Raw genomic sequence first — 17,449 nt, forward strand, 5'->3', positions numbered from 1 at the left:
AAGAGGGTAAAAGGGGTCAAGTCCAAAGTGACTACAGGAGACTATCAATGTCGTGCACCTGAAATTTATGTTGTTAACCAGTGTTACCCCAATGAGTCTAGTTTTTAAAAAAAGATCCATTTCAAAAATTTTTAAATTATACCTCACATTCAATGCTATTTTCTATTAGTTCAGGTGTACAGGGTAACGCTTAGACATTTATATAATTTATGAAGTGATCCCCCATTTATATAATTTATGAAGTGATCCCCCAATAAGTCTAATACCCACTTGGCACTATACATAATTATTACAATATAACTGACTATATTTTCTATGCTTTATATCCTCGTGACTATTTTGTAACTGTCAATTTGTACTTCTTAAGGTCTTCACCTTTTTCACCAAGCCCCCTAACCCGCCCCCACCCCCAATTGGTAACCATCAGTGTGTTCTCTGTATCTCTGAGTCTGTTTCTGTTTTTGGGTTTTGCTGTTGTTGTTATTTTGTTCTTTAGATTCCACATATACGTGAGATCATATGGTATATGTCTCTCTCTGACTTATTTCACTTAGCATAATACCCTCTAGGTCTATCCATGTTGTTGCAAATGGCAAGATTTCATTTTTTTAAATGGCTGAGTAATATTCTATAGTATAAATGTGCCACATCTTCCCTATCTAATCTTGTATTGATGGGCATTTAGGTTGCTTCCATATCTTAGCTATTGTAAATAGCACTGCAGGGAACACAGGGGTGTATACACCTTTTCGAATTAGTGTTTTGGATTTCTATGAATAAATACCCAGAAGTAGAATTGCTGTGTCATAATGTAATTTTATTTTTAATTTTTTGATGAACTTCCATATTGTTTTCCATAGTGGCTGCAACAATTTGCAATTCTACCAACAGTGGATGGATGAGGGTTCCCTTTTCTCCATGTCCTCGCCAACACTTGTTTTTTTTTATTTATTGATGATAACCATTCTGACAGGTGTGAGGTGATATCTCATTATGGTTTTAATTTGCATTTCTGTGGTGATGAGTGATGTTGAGCACCTTTTCATATGTTTGTTTTGGCCATCTGTGTGTTTTCTTTGGAGACATATATATTCAGGTCCTCCGTCAATTTTTAAATTGAACTGCTGATTGTTTTGGTGTTGAATTATATGAGTTCTTTATAAATTTTGGATATTAACCCCTTATCAGATGTATCATTGGCAAATATTTTCTCCCATTCAGTAGGATGTCTTTTTGTTTTGTTGATGGTTTCCTTCTCTGGGCAAAAACTTTATAGTTTGATGTAATCCCATTTGGTTATTTTTTCTGTTTCCCTTGTTTGAGATATATCAGAAAAAATATTACTGAGAGCAATGTCAGAGAGCTTACTGCCTGTTTTCTTCTAGGAGTTTATGGTTTCAGGTCTTCTTTTAAGTCTTTAATCCATTTTGAGTTTATTCTTGTATATAGTGTGAGGTGGTCCACTTTCATTTTTTGCATGTATCTGTCCAGTTTTCCCAGCACCATTTATTGAACAGACTGTCTTTACCCCACTGTATACTCTTGCCTCCTTTGTCACAGATTAAATGACCATATAAGCGTGGGTTTATTTCTAGGCTCTATATTCTATTCCATTGATCTGTGTGCCTGTTTTTATGCCAGTATGATGCTGATTTGATTACTAAGGTCTTGTAATATAGTTTGATATTAGGTAGCATGATACCTCCAACTTTGCTCTTCTTTCTTAAGATTGCTTTGGCTATTCAGAGTCTTTCATGGTTCCATATACTCTTAAGTGTTAGGATTATTTGTTCTAGTTCTGTGAAAAATGCCATTCATATTTTGATAGGGACTGCACTGAATTAACATAGGTATGGACACGTTACCTATGTTAATTCACTTTATACATGAGCATGGTATATGCTTCCATTTATTTGTATCTTCTCCAATTTCTTTCCTCAATGTCTTATAATTTTTAGAGTACAGATCTTTTACCTTCTTGGTTAAATGTATTCCTAACTTTATTTTGAGGCAATTGTAAATGGGATTGTTTTCTTAAATTTCTCTTTCTGAGAGTTCATTACTGATGTATAAAAATGCAACCAATTTCTGAATATTAATTTTGTATCCCACTGCTTTACTAAATTCATTTATTAGTTCTAACAGTTTTTTTTGGTGAAATTTTTAGAGTTCTCTATATATAGTATCACGTCATGTGCAAATAATGACAGTTTTACTTCTTCCTTTCCCATTTGGATGCCTTTTACTTATTATTCTTGTCTGATTGCTGTGGCTACGACTTCCAATACTATGTTGAATAGAAGTGGTGAAAGTGGACATCCTTGTCTTGTTCCTAATCTTAAGCAAAATGTTTTTAGCTTTTTCCCATTGAGTATGATGTTAGCTGTGGGTTTGTTATATATGGCCTTTATTATATTGAGGTATGTTCCCTTTATTCCCACTTTGCTGAAAGTTTTATCATAAATAGATGCTGGATTTTGTCAAACACTTTTTATGCATCTGTTGATAGGATCATATGGTTTTTATCTTTTATTTTGTTTATGTGGCATATCACATTAATTGATTTGTAGATATTGAACAAACCTTGCATCCCAGGAATAAATCCCACTTAATTGTGCTGTATGACCTTTTCTAATGTATTGCTGGATTTGGTTTGCTAATATTTGTTAAGGATTTTTTGCATCTATGTTCATGAGGGATATCAACCTATAATTCTCTTTTTTTTTGGTAATATCTTTGTCTGATTGTGGAATCAGGTAATGGTGGCCTCGTAGAATGAGCTTGGGAGTCTACCCTCCACTTGAATTTTTTGGAATAGTTTGAGAAGAACAGGTGTTAATTCTTCTTTGAATGTTTGGTAAAATTCCCCTGTGAAACCAACAAGTCCAGGCCTTGTGTTTATTTGGAGTTTTTAAAATTACTGATTCGATATCATTAGTAGTAATCAGTCAGTTCTGACTTTCTGTTTCTTCTTGATTCAGTCTCGGATGATTATGTTTTTAGAAATTTATTCATTTCTTCCAGATTGTCCAATTTGTTGGTGTAAAATTGCTCATAGTATTTTCTTATAAATTTTTGTATTTCTGTGGTGTTCATTGTCACTTCTCCTCTTTCATTTCTGATTTTATTTATTTGGGTCCCCTCTCTCTTTTTCTTGATGAGTCTGGTTAAAGGCTTATCAATTTTGTTTATCTTTGCAAAGAACCAGCTCTTGGTTTCATTGATCTTTTGTATTGTTTCTTATTTTTTTTAAGACTATTTCATTTATTCCCATTCTGATCTTTATTTCCTTCCTTCTACTCACTATGGGCTTTGTTTGCTGTTCTTTTTCTAGTTTCTTGAAGTGTAAAGTTAGATTGTTTATTTGATATTTTTTTTTGTTTCTTGAGGTAGGCCTGTACTGTTATGATTTTCCTCTTAGGACTGCGTTTGCTCTATCTCATTGATTTGGGTTGTTGTGTTTTCATTTTCATTTGTCTCAGGGTCTCTTTTGATTTCTTCCTTGATCTAACTGTTAACTTACTCATTGTTTAGTAGCATGTTATTTAACCTTCATGTGTTTGTGTGTTTTCCTTTCTTTTTTTTTTTTTTGTAATTGATTTCTAGTGCCATGCCATTGTGGATGATGAAGACGCTTCATACGATTTCAGTCTTCTTGAATTTACTGAGACTTGTTTTGTGGCCTAACATGTGGTCTATCTTGGAAAATGTTCCATGTGCACTTGAAAAGAATATGTATTCTGCTGTCTTTGGGTGGAATGCTCTAAAAATATTAGATCCATCTGGTCTCGTGTGTCATGTTTCCTTGTTGATTTTCTGTCTGCAAGGTCTGTCCATTGGTGTCAATGTGGTGTCAAAGTCCCCTGCTATGATTGTATTACTGTCAGTCTCTTCTTTTATGTCATTCAATATTTGCTTTATATATTTAGGTGCTCCTATATTGGGTGCTTAGATGTTTACTAGGCTTATATCCTCTTGTTGGATTGATTCCTTTATTATTATGTAATGTCCTTCTTTGTCTCTTATTGTAGTCTTTGTTTTAAAGTCTATTTTTTCTGGTATAAGTACAGCTACCCCAGTTTTTTGCGTTTGTTTCCACCTGCATGAAATATCTTTTTCCATCCCTTTACTTTCAGTCTATATGTGTCTTTCAATCAGAAGTGGGTTTCTTGTAGACAATATATGTATGAGTCTTTGTTACTTATCCATTTAGCTACTCTGTCTTTTGATTAGAGCATTCAATTCATTTACATTTAAGGTGATTATTGATAGGAATACAGTTATTGACATCTTATTGTTCATATTTTTCTTCTTCTTGAAGAAGTCCCTTTAACATTTCTTGCAATACTGGTCTGGTGGTGATAAACTCCTTTAGTTTTTTCTTATCTGGGAAGCTCTTTATCTCTCCTTCAATTTTAAATGACAGCTTCGCTGGGTAGAGTAATCTTGGTTATAGGGCCTTGTTTTTTATCACTGAGCATTTCATGCCACTCCCTTCTGGCCCGCGAAGTTTCAATTGAGAAATCAACTGGTAGTCTTATGGGAGCTTCTTTGTAAGTAACTAGATGTCTTTCTCTTGCTGCTTTTAGGATTCTCTCTTTGTCTTCAACTTTTGCCATTTTAATTATGATGTCTTGGTGTGGGCCTGTTTGGGTTCATCTTGTTTGGGACTCTCTGGGCTTGTATGTCTATTTTTTTCACCAGGTTAGGAAAGTTTTCAGTCATTAGTTCTTCAAATAGGTTCTTGATCCTTTACTCCCTTTCTTCTCCTTCTGGTACTCTGTTTCCCCGAAAATAAGACCTAACAGGAAAATAAGCACTAGCATGATTTTTCAGGCGGACATCCCCTGAACATAAGCCCTAATGTGTCTTTTGGAGGAAAACTTAATATAAGACCAAGTCTTATCTTCAGGGAAACACGATGCCTGTGATGTGAATGTTGGCATGCTTGACGTTGTCCCAGAGGTCCCTTAAATTACCTTCTTTTTTCATATTCTTTCTTCTTTTTGTTGTTCTGATTGGATGTTTTCTGCTATCTTATCTTCCAAGTCACTGATTCGATCCTCTGCTTCATGTAATCTTCTTTTGATTCCTTCTAGTATATTCTTCATTTCAGTTACTGTATTCTTTAGTTCTGTTTTTTGTTTCATGAATTCCATGTCCTTCTTTATGCTTACTGTCTCTTTGTTCAAGTTCTCACTAAATTCCTTGAGCGTCTTTATAATCAGTGTTTTGAACTCTGTCTCTGGTAGGTTATTTGCTTCCATTTCATTTAGTTCTTTTTCTGGAATTTTCCCGTTCTTTTATTTGGGACATGGTTCTTTGTTTCCTCATTTTGGCTGCCTTTCTGAGTTCATTTGTATGTATTAGGTAGATCTCTTATGTCTCTCAGTCTTCACCAGGTAAACTTAAGTAGTAGGTGTTCTGTATGGCGTGGCACAATCTTCCTGATCACCTGCACCGCGTGCACCAGGAGTGTCCCTTGTATTGGCTGTGTGTGCCCTTCTGTTGTAGTTGAGCCTTGATTACTTTTGGCATGTCAGTGGGTGGAATTGACTCTCAGGCTGACTGACTGTGAGGACTGGCCATGCCCACAGCATATGAGCTGCTGTGTGGGGGCTGACCCCTCAGAGGAGGATTTGCCCCAGTGGGTTCCTGTGCCTACTGTGACCACCCTTTAGGCGTGCTGCTTATGGGGCTAATTGGGTGGTGCTCTCTGTGGTCTGAAGCCAAGCTTTGGGTATGCTGCTTCTGGGGCCTCTTGTGAAGGGCTCTCATGCAGGCTAAGGTCAGCTGCTGCCTGTGACCAGCCCAGGGCTACCTGGCAGGATCTACAAAGCTATCTGAGGCTGGTAGCTGCCTGTGCTGGACCTGGAGGCATATGGGGATAACCAGACTGAGAACCAAGGCTGGCTGTCACCAATATCAGGCCTGGGGCAGCTTAGCAAAAAGCCCAGGACACCCTGAGGCCTGATGCTACCTGCTGGCTGCCCATAACCCTCAGCCACTGAAAGAGCCTCCTGAAATGCATGGGGTGAGGCTTGTTGCACAGGCTTCGAATGTGCCTCCCGCAATGTTGCAAGAGTTGGGCTCAGAGGGTCCCCAGGGTGAGGCTCATTGCCCAGGCTCAGAATGTGCCTCCAGCAATGCTGCAAGAGTTGGGCTAAGCGGGGTCCCAGGGAATCACTGGGGTGGGATAGGTAGTGTTCATGAGGTTAATGCAGATTCAGTTCTGGTGCCAGTGTTGAGCCTGTGAGCACTCAAAATACCCAGAGAACACTGAGGCCAGCTGTCACTTGCCTTGGACCTGCATATCCCTGAGAGTTGTCTAAGAAACGCTGCAGAGTACGCTGGGGCTGGTTGTCCACCAGTGAAAGTACCTCAGGTGGCCACACAAGCCACTGTGGGTTGTTTGCTGCTGAAAAAGCCTCCTGCAGTGTGCAGGGCAGGGCTGGTTGCCCAGATGTCAAAAGTGCCTCAGATGATGTTGCAGGAGTTTGGCAGGGTCAGGTTCCAGGGAGTCACCAGTGGGGTGAGCAGAGTTCATCAGGCCAATGAAGGTTCAGATTTGGCTGTGTAGGAGAAGACGCAACACAGGAAAGATGGCATCCACCTGTAGGCTACACTGAAGGTGGGCTCCATACAGAGATAATGGAGGCTGTCCCTCTAGCCCTCACTCTGAATCCACACAACTCAGTCTTTACCTGTATGTCTTTGGCACCTCTAGAATTGCCACCCATCTGCCAGAGCCCAGGGTGAGTGCCTGTAAGTGCGTGAGTCTGTGTGTGGGCCCTTTAAGAGGGTATCTAGATTTCTAACAGCCTTCCGTCTCACCAGGTCAGTGAGAATCCTTGCTGTTTTTCACAGCCAGATATTGTGGGAACTCCTCTTCTTGGCACTGGATCCCTGGGTTAGGGAACCTGGTGTGGGGCTGAGATCCCTCACTCCTCTAGAGGGATCTCCACTGCTGAGGTGTCCCTCCCGATGTTCAACCACTACCTAAGGATGTGGGGCCAGCCCATTTTGCATCTCTGCCCCTCCTGCCAGTCTCAATGTGGCCTCTTCTTTATATCCTTAGTTATAGGAGTTCTGTTAAGCTGGTCTTCAGATGGTTCTTGGGGTTGATTATACTATAATTTAGTTGTAATTTTTATTTGATCATGGGAGGCGGCAAGCACAGCATTTACCTATTCCACCATCTTGCTCAGAACTAAAAGGATCCATATTGATACGTCATTTCCCAAGATTATTCCAGATTGCTCAGAGTCTGGTTAATAGAATTCAAATAGAAAGCTACCGCTCCATTGGCTCGAAGAGTGAAATGATAAGAGTCAGGACTACCAGCTAACTGGAAATTGAGCAGACAAATCTTGAAAGGATGGGCCACAGAGAGAATCCCCAAATCTGTACACTCCTCAAATCTGTGATTCTCCTAAAGTGTGCATGTACAAGGGAGACTCTGAGTGGTCCAGGAAAAAGCAAGAGCTAGAACCCTGAAAGAAATGAGTTGAGATTTTACCTGTTTCCCACTGTAGGAGAGAGAGTTTAAAGCTAGAGTCCCACAAAGTTATAGGGGCTTAAAACACCACTGAAACCCCAGATTGGTTCTGCCTTATGAGTGCAGACTGTGTTCCAGGACTATGGAATTTACCCAAGAACTAAAGAAAAACTGTTTTTAAAATTCCACTCTAAAAAGCCTTTTATAATTTAAGGTTATAGCCAGTAATGTAACTGCCTGTTAGAAAATAAAGAATAAAGGAGCAAAACCATATGATCATCTAAATAGATAAATAAAAAGCACTTGCCAAAATTTAACAGTCTTTTTAGATTAAAAAAAAAGACTATCAGAAAACTGGGACTAGAAAGGAACTTCCTCAATTGTGATAAAGGACATCTACAAAATGATACAGTTGATATCATACTTACTGGGGAAAGACTAAATTCCTTCTCTAAGATTGGTTATGAGGCAGGGAGCTCTATCCTAGAGGCCTCCAAGCACAGCAAGGTATGAAAAGGAAATAAAAGCCACAAGTAGTAGAACAGAAAAATACAACTGCCTTTATTTAGAGACAACATGATTGCTTACAGAAAAAAATCCTAAGATATCTACAAAAAACCAAACTACTAGAACTAATAAATGAATTTGTTAAGGTCGCAGGATACAAAGTCAATATACGAAACTTTTCTTTTCTAAATAATAGTAAAAACAAATTTCAAAATAAAAACTTAAAAATGCCATTTATAACAGCATGAAAAAGTTTAAAATATTTAGGAATACATTGTCAATAACATGTACAATGTCTTTATATTAAAAATTACATAATATTGCAAATATTGATATTGATGAGAGACATTAAAGATCATCAGTAAATGGAGAGATATACCATGCTTATGGATTTGAAGATGCACACAATTGTTAACATGTCAGTTCTCCTCAAATTGATCTATAGAGTCAATCAAATTTCAATTCAAAATCCAGCAGGCTTATACGGAAACTGGTAAGCTGGCTTTAACATTGACATCAAACTTCAAAATATGGTGGATAGCTAAAATAGCCTTAAATAAATAAACATAAAGAATAAAGTTGGAAACATAAAGTAGTGTGGAGGACTCACACTACTTATCCTTAAGATTTATTAAAAAGTAACAGTAACAAAGACGTCATCCATCTTTGCATAAAGATAGATGAATAGATCAACAGAAAGCATAGGCAATCCACAACAGATCCACATGTACAGTCAGTTGAGTTTGACAAAGGTACCAAGTTGATCCAATGGAGAAAGGGGGAGTCTTTTCTACAAATGATGCTAGAACAACTGGGTTACTGTATAGGGAAAGAAATCTCAACCCTTCCACACACAAATATTAATTTAAGAGGGAACAAAGACCTAAACATAACATAGATCTAAACATAAAAGCTAAACCTACAAGCTTCCAAATGAAAACAGAATATTTTTGTGACCTTATGACAGATTTCTTAGAGAGGACACAAAATGTATAAACTATGAAAGAGACTGATAAATTGGACTTGATTTTAAAAAAAGTCACCATTAAGAAAGTGAAAAGGAAAGCCACAGCCTGGGAGAAAGCATTCACAATACATATTTCTCACAAAGGATGCATAGCCAGAAAACATAAAGAACTCTATAAATCAGTCATGAAAAGACAAACCCAGTATCAGAAAACAGGGCAAAAGACTTGAACTGGCACTTGAAAAAAAGAGAGAGACCAATAAGCACATGAGAAAGTGTTTACCATCAGAAAAATGCAAATTAAAACTATGAAATATAATTTTATACTTAATATCTAAAATTAAAGAGATTGACCACACCAAGTGTTGGTGAAGATATGGAGTAATTGAGACTCTTCTACATTGCTGGTGACAGTATAAGAATACAACCATTTTAGAAAACCATTTGAGAGTTTCTTATACAGTTAAATAAACACATATCTACTTTTTTACCCAACAATTCCACTGCTAGGTATTTATCCAAGAGAAATGAAAGTGTATGTCCACAAAAATTTAGGTACAAGGATGTTTATAGAAGCATTTTCATAATAACCAAAACATGGAAAACTCCAAATGTCCATCAAGAGGGGAATGGGTAAACACATTGTTTTACATTGATATAAGGGAATGAATACTCAGCAACAAAAAAGAATAGGATACTGATATAAGAGCTGACAGAAATTATGCTGAGGAAAAGAATCAGACACAAAAGAGAACATACTTTGTAGTTCCATTCATATGAACTTCCAGAATAGACAAAAATAATCTATTGTGAAAAAACAAAACAAAATATTATATTTATTGTCTCAGGCAACAGGGGATTGACTGGGAAAAGATGCAAGGGAACTTTCAGAGTAACGGAAATGTTCTATATGGTGGACTGGGGTACCGGTCACCTCGTTGTAAGCATTTGTCAAAACTCAAACTCCACACTTCTGATCTTCATTTCACTGTATATAAATTTTACCTCACTTTTTTTAAAAATTGGGGAGTGAGAGCTGGGGGTGCTACCAGGGGAAGAGGACCGGAATCCCTTAAAGAATGGAATGACATAAAGAATATAAAGAAAAGAACACAATCCTTACGTTTTCAACACATTCAGGGGCAAATTAAAGGGCTGGCCCAAAAACAAAAATCTGAAGTACAGTTGAATAGATATGAACCAAAAGAGGCAAGAACCAAGTCAGCTAAGATGATGATGAGCAAAATCAAAACTCAACATATTAAACAAAGCACACGATTGCCAGATTTAGCAAATATATATAATCTGGCAACTCAAACCAATGACTATTAAACAACAAAATACCAGCCAGCCTAACTTAAAACAGTGAATTTTTTTAAAGCATCTTTTACAAAGTGCTTTTTTTATAATTTCCATGATAGAAATTCCTACTGAGTATGAACTGAAGATTACACCAGAAGCCACCCCAAACTCATACTTACCTTCAGTGAAACTCCCCGTTAGGGTTATTACTACAAACACTTTCCCTTCTGGCTCCAGATCCACCTAGAAAGAGAGAAAAAACTGTATGTTACATTCTCACTTTAAAATACTTTTTATGGGCCTTAAATAATTCTTCACAGAGAGGCCTAAATGCTCAAGTCACAGCCATAAATCAGATCTAAGTCTTTTCATGAAACTACTAGTAGAGGGACAAGAATCAGGTGATAACGCACGAAACCGTAATGGTTGAAAAGCAAACCGAAAAGAAACAATTCTTTCAGTGTTTCCCTTCTCTTGAATTGTGTTATCTTCCATTTTGGCCCTTCATGATATCAAGAAGAACCCATAAACTTGGTCATTGTTTTTGAGATGTCCCTATCTTACACACACCGTTTATAAGAGCAGCATTTTATTAAACCACATGATAAGTATATGGAATGGAAAGGTAATGGCAATATATGAGGTAATATATATAACAAATGTGACATGGTCAACTGCAAACCTTTATTTTTTAGGAAGTAAAACATATGAAGAGAGGAATGCTGTTTCTGTCTATGCCATTTCCACCTCATCTCCAGGAAGCACTAGGGAAGGCAGCTGCATTCACTACTATTCACAGGAGTATCAACATTCTTTCAAGTTCTTATCGATGAGCTGAGATATCAAGATGTACATTCTGCAAATGAGGCAACCTGATTTGGTCCCATCCTTGGCACGTGCGCCAGCACCCAAGGACCTTCACACAGCATGTCCCCAGGATGGGGTGGCACCCTCCACATCTGCTCTGATCATACTAGCCACAGTAGGCAGGCTCGGCCCTTTTCATGCTGTTGCTAACCTTGAACTACAGGTGAACACTTCTAAGTAAGCCTTGGATTTTGAGGTTCTTTTGGACCCAAATACATGAATTTACAATTGTCCTTAAATAAAATCTTGTCAGGGTCAGCCCATTTCTGCCTTTGGCCTTTCATCTAAGAGAGAGAGGTCCAGAGAAGCTGAGTATAGATATAGATGGCCATTTTTGGTAGAATATTAAATTTAAATAAGCTGCTCAATTACATGACATGGTGAAAAGAGCCCCTAACTAGCCTGGGACATAGATTCCGACCTGACTGCCACAGCTGGCTCTGGGGAAGGCCTCTAACCACCCCAACTTTCACTGTTGTCATCTGCAAGTCCATGATGTCATTATTCAGCATTTCTGATATGGCTTCCATTGGATGACCTCAAAGAGCATTAGCAGTACTATTTACTGTCCCTACAGGTGACAAAGACCGGCGGGGAAAAACGCACTGAACCTACCCGAGCTCACCACCACATATTTTTTAATACCACATCCTGATCGTATACTTTAAAAAAAAAAAGTTGCCTGTTTTGTACTGACTCAGAAAGCTTTATCTATACAGCGCCCATTCTTATTAACTCTCTCTCGCTCTGCATAAAATGTGCTGTCAATATGGTTTCCACACTGTAAATCACCCCAGTGTACAAATCAGCTACTTGCATCACAACTACAGCTAACTTAACTATACCCCCGTAACTATCTTAATACCACTTGTGAACTTTTATAGAACAGTTCTGAAAATAGAGCCCTCTGGAGAGATGACTAAACAGGATGTCAGTCTCTAATTGTCTTACTCTCTGCCTTGACTTGTTTCAAGTCAAAAATACGTTATTTTTAAAAGCCGCTCCTTCACCTTCAAGATAAAGGCCTGGCAGAACCATACACATTCAACCGCACAACATAAACTTCTGCTGGCACAGAAGGAGCTGCTGCCAGCCTCCAGACAGACAGAATGCCCGCACCTCTGCGATCCGCCAGCCCACAGCCAGCCCTTAAACTCCTTCCTACAACACCGCTGTGAGGGCCTGCAAAGAAGGCCACCCCACCCCCAACAGGTCAGGGGCTGCTCTGACAGACTGCAGGAGATTCCACCCCTTAGCATCAGGAGCTCTCACAAGTAGAACAGGTTAGCTTCCATATTTTCGACCCATGCTATCATTGCAGAGGAAAAGCCAGACGCAAATGCCATCTTCAAGCCTAGCCCATTTAAGACCTTTGATCTTAGGACAGGGTTTTTACAAACTGCAGGTTGAGACTCATTAGTGGGACATGAAAACAATGGAGTGGGTTGCATACAACAGGAATTTTTAAGTAGAATAAAATGGAACAAAAACATGAACACGCCAAGTAGTAAAAAAAAAAAAAAAAAGTACTACGTCATGAAACTTCTGTTTGCAGTTTTGTATGCAAGTCTAAGGGTATGCTGGGTTTTAATGTAAAAATGTATTCTTTACTGTCGCAGAGAAACAGCACATCAGCTTTGAGAACTACCACTCCCTCACATGTAGTCCAAATGGTTCAGCTGGGATTCTACCACTAGCTCCTAATTGGACATGTGACCCAGGCCTTGCCATTCAGAGCATTGAATTCCTCCAGACACGACGACTGGCCTGAAGCTGACACACACCCTATATCTGGCCATCTGAGTAATTGCTACTCACCACCCTCTGTAAGTGGTTCGGGTTTGGGCACAAAATCCAAGTAGGTCCAATTAGGAATCCTGGATCTACAAAGAAGAGACAAGACCTCACTTCCACACACCTTATCATGGCACAGAGCCCTGTATGCTGTGTCCCCACCATCCAAACTCATACAGCCTGTATCTCAGCCTCTTTTAATAACTTGTGAACTCTCCAGGGAGGCATGTTATTTCATTTAATCCAAGAGATCAACCAAACACATTATGGGTCGGGAAGCATACTGGGGAATGTAGTCAAAATTGTGCACACATTACCTGTCTGAGGCTTATTGCCTAGCGATTTGGGGTATGTAATCTTTCTGGCTAGAAAATCCTTTCCTCTCTTATTTACCTGTCAAACTCTCATTTGTCCATCAAGACTCAACTTAAAACTCACCCTTACAGGGAGACCTTCCCAGACCTCTTTGAGACAATTGGGCAACTCCACACGATTATGGGGACCACCGCTGGAACCACATCATGCTTTAGTCATCAGGCCCTGTCCCTTAGGACCCTGCCTTATACATAAGAGGATTGGGAACGGTTTGATGAATGAATGAGGAGATGAATTAACAAACATGGATATCCCAAGTAGCTTCATACAGGACATGGTTTCTCCTCCTCTACACGATCAGTTTCCTCCCAATATGTCCTAATTTCTCCAAACCCCCATTAAAAAGTGAACATCAGACTGAAGGTGTAACCTGACCCTCACAGGGGAGAGCAAGATTATCACCAACCTTGACCTTGACAGTGTCCTTTATTGATGCAGCTACAGACCTACATGAGCACTTTGAGAAGCCTTGGTGGCCCAGCTTGAGTTTGCCATCAACTAAAACCTCTGCATCTTTTCTATATGCTGTAAGCCTCTGCTTCCCACATCCTGTGTGGTCATAAGACCCCAAATCCTACGAGCTTTGTATTTTTTCTATAGAACTTCAGCTTGTTGTTCTAGGCCCCAAGGTTCACTCGATCCCAAATCCAGTTGGTTCATTCACTTCTCACCTTTGTAACTTCCAATAGCAGGGTCGAGGTTAGCTGTACCATCACCTAAAGCTTACATTGTTAATGGGACTGTCAAATCGTACTATCTCTTTGGAAACAGTTTGACATTTTCTTAAAAAATTATATAAACACCTCCCATTTGATCCAGCCATTCCCTTCCTAGGTACTTACCCCAAAATAGAAAAGCATAGTCCATACAAAGATATTTACACAACTGCTCACAGGACCTTTTTAAAAATGTGGTATAGCCATACAATGGAATAGAAAATGGAATAAAAGAATGTACTATTGATACATGAAACAACATGGAATACTGAATGAAAAATACCAAACAAAAAAATAATACAGTTTTGTCTAGAAAAGGCAAACTAATCTGTAGTGGAAGAAATCACATTAGTGGTTACCTAGGGACAGAGGTGAGAAAAATAAGACAAATAGGGAAGGATTAAAAAGGGTCATGAGAGTATCAAGGCAATTAAATGGAGAAAGAATACTCTTTTTAACAAATGGTGCTAGGACAACTGGATAACCCCATGCAAAACATGAAGGTGGGCCCGAACCTCATACCATATGTAAACAAGAACTCAAAATATCATAGACATAAATGGAAGAACAAATAGTATAAAACTCTTAGAAGAAAACATACGAGTAAATTTTCACGACCTTGGGTTAGGTGATAGTTTCTTAGATATGACATCAAAAGCACAAGTGACAAAAAAAAATTGGACATCAAATTAAAAACTTTTGTGGTATAAAAAAACAAACAAACAAACAAACATAAATACCTATACCTCACTGCCCAAATACCCCTTCCAAAGTTCCACTCTCATCAGCTTTCCCGATCAAGCCTCCAGTGGCTTCCCAGTGCCTTCAGAATAAACTTTTACTCTGCTTCACCTGGCTTTCTGGGCCTCCAGGGTTCCCCTTTTACTGCCTCCCCACTAATTTACCCAAACTTCTTTTTCAAATGTCCATTCTTTAAACCTGCTCTTCTAATCAGGCCCATCTCTTCACTATCACAGAGACACCAACTTGCTCATGCTGTCGTCTCGGCTTGGAAAGCCATTCTTTCTTCACTTCACCTTCCCATTCATTCAAATCTTAACTGAATTACTCCAAGGTTGGGATCACTACCAAGTGTTCAGGATCCCTGAGCAGCAACCTGGGACTGCAAGTAGGATGGGTAACCACCTGCACCAGGCGAAGATGATGCAGCTACAGGAGCTCAATGAAGGAACTTCTGCTGGGAAAATCTTGACATGCACATTGATCCCTCTAGTCTCAAAATTCCTATCTCAATTATTATCTTAATATTTACCTATGTTGTTGAACAATTAGATAAAATTTCATACTCGTATACTGAAAATTTCATATATCTCACCACTTGGAATAAGTTTGTAAGCACCATTTCAGTGGGACCTGAGATTTCTATATTCCCCAAAGGGCCTCATGGAGTTCCTTGAACCAAGTAAATACTAAATATGTATCTGTTGATTTGGTCTAATGATCTGCATTGGAAGGTCATTGGATTACCTCAATTTCATCACCTACAAATAGGAATAATACTATTTTGTCCCTCAATAAATACTATGTGCCAGCACTTTACACAATATAAAAGCATGCCACCATGGCCCGAGGCATACAGGAGTATATGGACTACACAGTTTAGGAATCATACTCCATTCACCTGACGTGCCCAACAGATCTCCAGCACCCCCTCCTCCCCAAATATACCTACTTAGCCAATGTTTGCTTTCCCTTGGCATTACTTCGCAGAAGCTGGGCAACTCATTTATATCCCTGACTGAGTTTCCTTGTCCACAAATTGAAAGGGTGGCCTAAAAACCTTTCTGGCTCTGATGTTGCATGATTCTAAACAGGCTTGGATAAAAGTCTGCATGCAGGACTCAACGGAAACACTCATTTAATTAACTGGTAATAATTCACAACCATTTCCCTTCACAAAAAGCATTAGAATTGATCATGGACAGGAAACTTCTGGCTATTTAATATTCATTTCAGCCTGAGAAAAGCAATGGGATCTAGTATATTAAAAGAAAAACACCAATTCTTTATTTGGGCAAAGGTAGAAGGCTCACCTAGACTCCATGGGACGTCAGCCAGACATCTGTGATATTCAGACCACATCACAGCTGTGATGAGGAGGTGGCTTGACTCTATAACATTTCTAAGTCTTACTCTAGGGATAATTAATAAAAGAACCTAAGACACGATAAAGCATTTCATGATTCTCTTCAGCTGAAACCATCAGGTTTAAAAGCGAGAGTTCAAATTCCTAGACAAAAGCCATTCTCGTGGATTGTACCAATACCAGCAAGGAAGCATGTGGCTGTTCTTGAATAAGAGAGGCAATAGCCACTATGCCTTGAGCTCATCAATGTGCAGGAGGCCTGCTCGGGCCTGGCCTACATTATTTCTTACTTTTACCACCTGCAAGGTAAGGATCACCACCACCACTACACAGACAGGAAAATGGAAGCTTAGTGAGGTTATGGAATTGACTGAGGTCACCCAGCAGTGAAGGCCGAGCTACGAACCAGACCCAGGGAAGATCCCTCAAGGCCGCTGTGACTGCATCTGCCTGTGGGTTACTGCAGGTTTGCCTGCTCCACCGGAAGCCAGCCTGCCTGGCATGTTGGGTCATCACATCACCCGTCTCTCCTGGGAACGCAAGCAAGACTCATGCCATCAGCACCTAAGGGTGCTCCCTGACAAATGCCAGCCCTTAATGTTCCAGCCTCCACTCCTCCCTACCAAGGCCAGTGAGCACCAGCCCAATGGTGTCACCTGATGACTCTCAGCAGGGGCACGTGGCAGGAGCTGTTAGGCCTGGCAAGTCTGTGCTGAGGTGGGTGAAATGCCGTGTGCTCCTTAGGTCTCATTAGTCAGCTGCCTGGGGGACCCGAGTCAGTGTCATGTGCTGCAGACACACAACACATCCCCTCGCTGTGGGAAGGAATTTAAAGGAAGAGGGGGTAAAGGAGGCAAATCTTACATTCCTGGCGATTTTTTATGTGCAGTTCTATGACATCAGACAAGCTTTATGTGTTAAAAGCACTCTAAGAAGTGCCACAGATAAAAACCTATCAGAAAAAGATGATCAGGCAAAAACTGAACAGCAAAGTGAGGCTTATCAAATCTGACTGAAGTTTAAAGTGAAGGCAAACACTCTCATTAGTTTAGTGATTAAATAGTCATCTTGCTAAGTTTGGACCCTATGTGTGGTCAGAGAAAGAGAAGGGGGAAGAGCCCCAGGCGCTGACCACAGCTCTGCTGGCAGGTCATCTGGCTTTGCACCTAGAAAATGAGGGAGGACTAAGTCTTTAAGTCTTTTTCATATCTAATATTCCATAATTCCAAGGCAAAAACAGTTTCTGAACACCACAGGACAAGTAAGGATATCTGAAGACTACTAAAGAGTGTCTTTAAAATGCTTACAATAATTCT

At 39.5% G+C, this 17,449-nt stretch overlaps 1 protein-coding gene across 1 annotated transcript in view; it reads right to left on the reverse strand.

The window, feature by feature from the left end:
* PRKCH (protein kinase C eta) overlaps positions 1–17,449 on the reverse strand; it is a 214,752-nt gene that overhangs the window by 142,485 nt on the left and 54,818 nt on the right. The window contains exon 2 of the mRNA XM_019750783.2: positions 10,454–10,517. Within this exon, the coding sequence (XP_019606342.1) occupies positions 10,454–10,517 (64 nt within the window). The remainder of the gene's footprint in view (positions 1–10,453; positions 10,518–17,449) is intronic.

The sequence above is a fragment of the Rhinolophus sinicus genome, linkage group LG03 (genome assembly GCF_036562045.2).
Source record: "Rhinolophus sinicus isolate RSC01 linkage group LG03, ASM3656204v1, whole genome shotgun sequence".
NCBI classification, from domain to species: Eukaryota; Metazoa; Chordata; class Mammalia; order Chiroptera; family Rhinolophidae; genus Rhinolophus; species Rhinolophus sinicus.